Source organism: Emys orbicularis, chromosome 15 (genome assembly GCF_028017835.1).
Source record: "Emys orbicularis isolate rEmyOrb1 chromosome 15, rEmyOrb1.hap1, whole genome shotgun sequence".
Taxonomy (NCBI): domain Eukaryota; kingdom Metazoa; phylum Chordata; order Testudines; family Emydidae; genus Emys; species Emys orbicularis.
In genome coordinates, this window is record NC_088697.1 from 26,167,158 (window position 1) to 26,176,761 (window position 9,604).

The window sequence follows — 9,604 nt, forward strand, 5'->3', positions numbered from 1 at the left end:
GGTCTGAATTCTGACTCAGAGAAATTATTGCAGTTTATCCACTGGTAATATACTGTAATCTGATGTTTACTATTAATTACCAACCACACTCATTTCAAGCATGCGATGAAGGGAAATATTTTTTTGTGGAGAATAAGCTTAAAAAAATCATATGTGGAGAGGAATGTGGTTCTTGCTAGAGAAATCAGAATAATACTGTGTAATTCTATAGTACCCTTTATTCAAAAAACTTGACAAACATTAATTAATTAAGTCTATCTCTGTGGCTTCAAACAAGTCAATGCACCTCTCTGATTTAATTTCTCCGTTTGTAAAATGGAGAGAACACTCACTCACCTTACATGGGGTCTGGGAAGCTCACTTCATTTATTTTTGACCTTCTATGAAGATGAAAAGTGCTAACTATTAGCTAGTATTACACTTACATAGGATGGAATTCACCTCTGTACAGAGGGCCGTATGCACTACTTAAGTTCCACTTTATCCTCAAAACAGTGGTGCCTAGAACTTTGCACCAGCCCTCTACACAGTGACAGGGGTGAATTTCACCAAAATATTATTAATGAGAAGAATCAGGAATAAAAGCTCTTATTGGAGACAATGCTGAGATCAAAATCTATCGTGCCGACCAACGCTGTCTCTTGTGCTCTCCCTGTGTCTGACTGTCTGCATCCACCTGTTGTCTCTTGTCATCTGTTTAGATTGCAAGCTCTTTGAGGCAGGCAAACTCTTTTTGTTTGGTGTTTGTATAGCACCTAGCACTATATATATAGGTCCTGGTCCATGATCAGGGGTCCTAAGTTGCTACTGCAATATAAATAAAACAATAATGTTTTATATTAGTGCAAAACAGGAGAAATAGAATTTGGCAGCAAAAATCCTGTTCTTCCCCAAAAAATAAGGTATAGTTTAGGAAAATAAATATACTGCTGCTTTATGCATCACAGGTGTCCCCAATGTTACTGAAAACATCCCTTCTGTAATCATGAGGAAAACACAGAGCACTTTGCTCTCAACTACTCATGTTCAAAAGTTAAGGATGGGCTTAAGTGTTTTGTTGAATCAGGCGTTAATGGGAACTGGATCAGATCCTAGTGGAGTAAGAATTGTTTATATTTCGTTGGGATGGGGGTGGAGAAGATAATAAGTCTTGTGCTTTTAAGAATCGAGAGAGGAAAAATATGTCTAATGCACTCCCTCCTCTCCAGCAGAAATTATTTAGCAGTCACTATTCGCAAATGATTAATTCTGAACTATCATGAACTGCAATGCCTACTTAATAATATGTAAAAGGAAGAAATGACACTTGCTTCAAATTGCTTGTAATAACGGTGACGGGAAGAGTGTAAGTGAAATATGGTTAAAACCTCTTTCAGTGTCAAGCTATTAAAGGTCTCGCTGTTTATCAGAGCTACGTATCTTCAACTTTGCCTCTAAGCTCCTAGGTTTGCTCAGCCGCAGAGTTAACCTTTTGTCAGTATTTCCATAATGATCCCCCCCATTGACGAGCGTTGACTTGCATGACATTGGCCTGGCATGAAAGAGTGCACTAGACCCCCCAGTCCCAGAGACATTTGACAGTCGGGGGGGGGGAGGGGGGCGGACGGGACGGGACACAAATAAACGAACAAAATCTATTTGACCAAACAAAATTGCTGTCTTTTTAAAGTTTTGTCCTATTGGCTGGTGTGTTTGAGATAGAGCCATGGCACCTCTCCCTGATCCCCATCTACTTATCTTTTGAAGCTGCTCCAGTTTCTGGTGAAAGTCATTGGCAACAAGATCAGCCCTTTGCCCACAAGACAAATCACCAGTGAGAAGGACAAGAACAAGCAAGTGTTATGTTGCTTGCATTTATTTTGATATCAAAATGGGCTAAGGTCCACAGGTCCCTGGCAAGTTGCTAATGCCTCCCGGGATATTGTAAATGTTTGACAGCCCTGCATCATAGCGTTCTGAGATGCAGGATCACGGGGATCAGTGTACTTCCACTGACTTGACTCTAGGCCGGGAACTCATCACATAATGCTATTTGTATGTTTAAATGCAGGATCCCAGTAAGGGGAGCTAACTGCACAAAGGTGCAATGCAGCTCTTTCCCTGCCCCGCAAACTAGGCGGGTGTATAAGAAAAACTTCCACCGGGAAGCTTTCATTCTGCACGACTGGCACTTACACCGCAAATATCCCAATGACTCATTGACCTTGGCATGGTTGTTATAAGCAATCTTTGCATAAGGATGCACCATTCTTAAACAGTTTCCCCAGTCTCCCAGGCACAAGTGTCCCGGTTGTCAATATTGCAGAAATGTCTTTTTGTTTCACCTCTCTCGGCTCCCCTCCCACCTCCTCAAGAAACAGGATTACTGTGAAGACAGGTCAAGCTGTGGTTTATGTATAAAATACCTCCAAGCAAAGATGCAGTGTTGCTGCAGCCACAGCACTTTAGGTTGTGATCTTATCACAGGGACAGGCTTGGTCAGCACTTGAGTCAGATGGTCTCTTTTGCAAGCACTGCAAGAACTTGTGATGGCAATTCAATGGGTGTCACTCTTCTCTCGAAGGGCTCGATACAGCAATGAGCTCTGTGCCAGAGATGCCTGTGCCTGCTCACCCAGAGCCCCAGAGTACAGGGGTGTGCATTCAAGGAGCTCAATGCAGGTCTGGGGCCTAACCCAGTATAGAAATCATGTCCCAGCACGGTGTCTGGTAACACTGGGGAGTCACTGCCTTTTGAATGAGACATACAAAGAGTGACCACTTGTAATTAATAAAGGTCCTCTTCAGAAATGATTAGGGATGTCACATCTAATGTCATGACCAGAATGCAACTCAGATGATTGCAGTCATGTGTCTTCCCAAATTTCCTTGCAGTTTCAACTTCCTGCAGTATCCTGAATTTCTTTTCCCAAAAACGGGTGTAACATTAGGGTGCACCGTTAAATAGCTGCCATGCTTGAACCCAGAGGTGGCCGCCTTTCACGGTCGTCAGAGTGGGATGAAAAGTGCTACAGAGAGGGTAAAATCATATTTTTCTCAAACTCCTCTGTAATATTAAGTGACTTTCTGCACTAATAGCTGTATCATTTTAGTTTTCTTTGACATGTTAAAATCTGAACTGTGAAGTTTCCTTGCTTCATTGTCCAGGAGTAAGCAGTGGATCCACTAACAGCTATGCAGGGCTTCAGAAGTATTGGTGTCAGGGCTAGGGTGACCAGACAGCAAATGTGAAAAATCAGGACAGGGTGGGAGGTAATAGGAGCCTATATAAGAAAAAGACCCAAAAATCGGGACTGTCCCTATAAAATCTGGACATCTGGTCATCCTAGTCAGGGCTGTATGCAGACTATGTCGAGGTAATTCTGGAAAACAAGGTTTTCTTTGCTTGTCCATCCTTATAGCATACATTCTCTTAGTCAAGGAATATTGAGGGAGGCTATCAAAATAAGACTACCTCATCAGCCCCTATCCTCAAACAACTCTCTGGGCTCCCTATTCATTTCAGGACAAACTGTCCTCCCTGGTTTCTAAAAACCTCTCTGAATTTGACCTTGCAGACCCAGGGCAAAATTTTCAAAAGTGTTTAGTCCCTAAGTCCCATTTTCAAAAATCACTTAAGGCCAGATTTTCAAGGACTAAAGTCCATGGGAGTTAGACACCTAACCTGCTTTGGCGCTTTTGAAAATTCCACTAGGTGCCCATCTGCATCTTTAGACACCTAAATTCCTTTGAAAATCTGGCCCTTATGATCTTAAGTTCCTAAGGCATGTTTGAAAATGGGACTTAGGCACTTTTGAAAATTTTTACTCTTTGTCTTTTAATATTTCTTCTGTCCACAGACATCTAATTTGTCCCATCATACACTCTTGTCATTCTTGGTGCAAATGCCTTCTCTGAGACGCATGGTACAATCTCCCTATAACTCTCTGCCCAGTCAACCATCCAGATTTCCAGCTCTCCTCTGAACATTTTTATTTCCTCCCTTCTCCGATTGTTTAGTTCCTTCTGTTTATTATTTTATGTTGTAACTACATTATTTAAATCTGTAATGCATTTCATAATACAGATTGCATTAAAAGCACTATACAAAATAAAGATGGTGTATTACAGCCAATCTATCTGAATGATTGCTCCATTTCTCTTTTTATTCACCTTTCTCATTTCCTCCAATCGGTTTCATTCCGTTATTTTTACCAAAAAAAAACAAAAAGAAAAAACCCCGTTAAGATATGTGAGAGACAAAGTGGGCGAGGTTATATCAGATCTGAAGAAGAGCTCTTTGTAGCTCGAAAGCTTATCTCATCAAGAGAAGTTGGTCCACTAAAAGATATTGCGCCACCCTTATCCCTCATACCCTGAGACCAACACAGCTGCACCAATGCTGCAAACGGTAGGAAATGCATTCAAAGACAGGATTCATTTCCTAAAGAGACAGGTTCTCTTTTTCGTAGAGAAGAAGGATGGTCTTGTGATTAAGATACTGGACTGAGCCTCGGGTATGTGAGTTCAATTTCTCGTTCTGCCACGGCAAGTAACTTAATTTCTCTGTGCTTCAGTTCCTCATCTGTAAAATGGGGATAACGATACTTCCCATTTTTGTAGTCTGTAAAGATCTTTGAGACAGGGACTGTCTTTGACTATGTGTCTATTCTATGCCTAACACAACGGGGCTTTTAGGCACTACTGTAATACAAATAAAATAATAACAATCCCTCAATCCTGGAGCAGAATTTGCAGTGAAGTCAATGAAAATTCCACATGTGGAATGATAGTGGGATATGGCTCCAAATGAATGTTTGCTGAAGTCTTTTTCCAGTGTTCCTTCCCTACAGCTGCTAACTCAATTGCAGTATCTGTGTTCAATTGCACAGCCCAGCCCCATGCTTCCCTCTTGGATCCATTCCAGCACAGATGTACACAATTGTTCAGAGGTCCCAATGCTGAACCTAGGAACTGCAGCCCATGAACTAGACCATTTAATTACTCAAGATATTGCTCAAGCCAGGATGCAGAATTTCATCTGTTAAAAGCCAGAGTATGCAAAAAGCCTTCTGTCTCATTACTCCCCCAAACAGTTAAATAAGTACTCAAAAGGGAAAAAATAAGCGCTGCAGAGAGAAAAGCAGATCTGGATGAGTAATTTGTAAGGGATTGCTTATTCAATTAATTATGCCTCTTTTTTTTTAACTGTTCACCGAGTGAACAGATTGGGATCTTCAACAAATTTGCTATTTAAAATTGTTGACCAAATAATCCCTTGGTTTGCAGCTTGCTTCTGAGTGTTCAGTATTTGAAATGGAAGTGGTTTTGATTAGACATGTGGTACTATGAATATTTGTATTACAGGCGCACACAGAGGCTCGAGCCAGGATCAAGACGCCATTGTCTTGAGTGCTGTACAAATGAAGTCCCTGCCCCAAGTAGCTTGTGGGCCTGGTACCAGTATATTCTGTTCCATGGCTGGATGCGATTGGCTCCAGCGTGATTACATACTTGAAATTCACTCTCTTCCAGTATGCCCTTAAAAATTGCTCTGTCAAGGAACATTCCCATCGGTAAACACGTTCATTAGGGGTGGAATTCATCCCTGCACAGAAGGTCAACACAAGGCTCAAAGCACCACTTGAATCCTCCTTAAGTCCCATTAAAGCCCAAAGAGCTTAAGTGATGCACAGACCTTGTGCTGTTCCTGTGGACAAGGATGAATTTCAGCCTAGACTATTTGCAAAAAGCTAGCGCGATGGGGGCACACACATGCGGGAAATGAATTTATTTCAGGCTCCAATTATTTTTTTTTTTTTCAGTATTCTCCCAGCGTTAGTGCAAACCCTGGAGGGATAGGAGCCTCTTTACTGAAATGCTGCTATGTTGCTCTGTCTGTTACTAGGCAAACATGTTTTAACAGCACAGAAAACACGTTTGGAACACAGGAGAGGATTTCACTATGTAGAAATTGGACTGAGTCCCTCTAATTTGAGGCTCATCGTGAAGTAATAAATACCCATATTCTAACTCCTGCTGGTACTCCATAGCTACCGAGGGCCAAAACAAAACAACAACCTCTTGGTTCTGCTGAGGTGGGGGACAGGAAGTGGTGTAGCTTTCTATGTTGCCTCCTCTTTGGCCCCCTGGATGGTTCAGTGCTGAGCTCAACCCGGTGTTCTCCATGGGAACGTGGGGTCATGTACGGTAGGGGAAGTGGCAGAGTTGATCTAGTGGGATGGAAGCCTCGTGGATCCATTGTGAACCTCCTGAATACACCAGTCGCCCATGGAACTCATTCCCACTCGGTGTCCCGCTCTGTTCTCCTACAGTGAGGGCTGAGCCACATATAGGGAATGTCTACACTATCGAGCTGGGTGCCCCCAGCATGGGCCTATTGTCTCCGATGGGCACATACTCAAGGTGGCTAGTCACGCCTGCCGCTTGTATCCCCACAGCTGCACTCAGTAGGGTGTTAGCTCAACCAGAGCTGGCTAGTGAGGATATGTCTCCTCGAGCTGGGAATTGCAGCCCCAGCTCGAAGTGCAGACCTGCCTATACAGGTTGATGAGCCTGCTACAGCTTTGACTAAATGCTTGGCAGCAGAGGTTCATGCTTTTAGAACCAGCGGTCCCAGGTACAATCGGTCGACTGACCTACCCAGAGCCACGGCAATTATATTAAGCCTTATATATTTTTATTGTGTTCGTCATTTATAATGTGGTATAGAATCATAGACTTTAAGGTCAGAAGGGACCATTATGATCGTCTAGTCTGACGACCTGCACGACGCAGGCCACAGAATCTCACCCACCCACTCCTGTATCAACCCCCTAACCTATGTCTGAGCTATTGAAGTCCTAGAAACTTGAATATGAAAATCTCAGCCTTAGTCTCCTCCCTTTGCACAGAAATGCGCATTTGGATAAAAGGCTTCTTCTGGGAAGCAGCAATCTTGTGGGAATCACCCCGACAACGTGCTCTGTACTGCTCAGAAACCCTGCACTTTTGGGATCCTGACCACTGACCTGTGGATTATTCCAGAATAGCCCACCACGGGCAGCAGCAATTACCAGTCTGCTTTTATTTTTGTTTTGCTTCTTACTGACATTTTAATAACCATTTAATTGCAACATTATCAGCAGACTGGGATACAGTGCCAAGAGCTATGTTATACACTGAGTCATCCAATTCCAGCACAAAGTTTATCAGTTAAATATACTATTATGGTATCCTGTTGTATGTAAAGAACTAGCTGGTTTCCCCCCTGAGTCCAAATACTTTATGATACTTAACCTTTAAGTTCGGGGGTATTTTTGCTACCTGTTCTTTGTATTTAACGCTCCCAGCTGGTCTATCTAGGCTTTGGTTTCATTTTTATGTACTGCAACTATGAAGCAAGCTTTCATTAAGCAAGGATGTGAACTGCATGGTAACCAGGTACTCAGCCGAAGGTAAAATAGCTGGCTGTCAAACTAGACATCACTGTCATAGAGGTAATAATTGTTTTTATCTTTCATATCAAGCATTTCTTTCCCCCATCTAGGCTGAGTAATATGCTAGTGCATTTCCATCCAATCTGGGTGCATTAAGTCATTGCTTCCTCAGTATGCCAATCTGCAAGCATCCTGTTTAAATGCTACATCCCACTTTCTATATATGGCTATAGATCATTGACACACATATAGAGCATAAGTAGGACAACTGGAAAACGCACATTGGATTTTGAGTGTGTGTATGTTCTAGTGAAAGCCATGGTGGCCATATGAATCCATAGATGATGTCTGTCCTCAAAATCATGTGTATCTGTGTACCTATAAAAAACTGTACAGAAAATAGTCGGAAGCCGGCTGAGTTCTGATATCTCAACTACAAAAGGCAAATCGAGGCAGATCAAGCAATCGTCCAAATTCCCCTAGTCTGTTTTACAGCCTAAAGTACCCCACTCAGTAGCCATCATTTTAACAAGGGGGCTGGGGAAGGTCAGTATTACATTATTTTTAGGTTGCTGCCTAATGACTTTTAAGCACAGCAAAGAAATGTTACAACAGATTACTGCTAAATTGTGCAAGAAAAACACAGGACGTTGGATTCCAAAGGTTTGGGGGTTTGAACACTGCTTCCATTGAGTTCACCGGCATGTAGATTACAGAAATGAGCTCAGGTGATTGAACGAGCTAAAATAACTGCTGAGGAATAACCATTGTCAAAAGAATGGCTAAGGAATGTGGTTTCTAACGGCACAGTGCTGAAGTCCAGTTTCCTGTCTAGCTGGACATCCAAAACTTCCGAAGCAATTTCTCACCACGATAGGGATACAGGCCAGTGTAGCTCGGCGCATCCATTCAGCGGCCAGGCCTGGCACTGTTTTCACAGCCCTGTGAATAAGCTTATTTTTTTTTCCGTTGCACCCCAGCCCCGTTGCACCCGAATAACAGTCGCCGTAAAATAACCACGCAATGGATGCTACTTTCTCCACCTGCCTTCCCGAGCCCCAGTTCGCTTCCCTGGCCATGAATATGCAATACACGCGCGCCACTCCCACCTCGCTGCAAATTGACACCCCAGCCTGCAAACCACTGCAGTGGATGGGCTCTGCCTCTGCAGTTCAGCAGCTCGGAGCGGAGCCTCTCCTCGAAAGCCCCCCCGGCTTCCTAAACAAACCCATCCTCCGAAAAATGAAATCGGCCAAGGCCATTTGGAGCGAGGCGCACCTGCATTACCTAGCGATAGGCACCCAGCACAGGCAGCGGCTCATCGCATCACGTTCTCCTGCATAGCCACCAGATAGACACACGCCTTCCATCCTGGATCAACATGCAAACCAGAAATTGCAAACTCCCCCCCCCCCCCCCTTTTAACCAGCTAGCCTTTATCACAGACAAGGGGGGGGGGGACTCAAAGGAGGGAGGGGGGAAGTAAAGATGTCCCAACTTACGCCCTGGCTTTGGGAAATCCCATTGATAAAAGGATATCCAGAGACGACCCGTGTTTGATTGTCCCCGTTCGGTGCTGTCTGTTTCTTCTGGGGGTGACTTTGCTGTAGAGATCGTCTTTGGCAGCCATGGTGTGTGGTGTGGAGTTGTTGTACTGGGCCATCATTCAGCCATCGCAAGACACACAAAACACCACACCGGAAAGAAAGAAAAAAAAAAAAAGAGAGAGAGAGAGAGCGAGACAGCTGATCCACACACCGAGCAAGGCAAGCGGCTGCTGTTGTATTGCTGTGTGTCTCTCTGTCTCAGCAGCTGAGCGTGGAAACATACAGCACAGCTTCCTGGTGTAAAGCAACCCCCCCCCTCCCCACCCCAGCTCTCACAAAGTCATCGCTGGTGCTGGACTAGCTCCCCAGTTTAAAAGTCTCTTTCCCACTCTGTGACACACATGTGCAGCAAATGAAAGCCATGCAATCGCACTTCCTCCTCTTGAAAAGTCAGGAATTTGCAATGAGTAATTTCTGAATGGATCAGAAAGGCAAAAAGAAGCCCTTGTGGGCAGGCTTTGCCTTTTCCTCTCCTGGAAACCCTCCCCTCTCTTAAAGCTGCAGTGGATTTTATACCAGGCAGCAGACATTTAACCGGTGTGCGTTGCTGAATGCTTTGAACAAGCACTGCTGTTTTTGA

At 43.8% G+C, this 9,604-nt stretch overlaps 1 protein-coding gene across 1 annotated transcript in view; it reads right to left on the reverse strand.

The window, feature by feature from the left end:
* UBASH3B (ubiquitin associated and SH3 domain containing B) overlaps positions 1 to 9,083 on the reverse strand; it is a 97,724-nt gene extending 88,641 nt beyond the window's left edge. Inside the window, exon 1 of the mRNA XM_065417189.1 lies at positions 8,920 to 9,083. Within this exon, the coding sequence (XP_065273261.1) occupies positions 8,920 to 9,083 (164 nt within the window). The remainder of the gene's footprint in view (positions 1 to 8,919) is intronic.
* Positions 9,084 to 9,604: the final 521 nt, after the last annotated feature.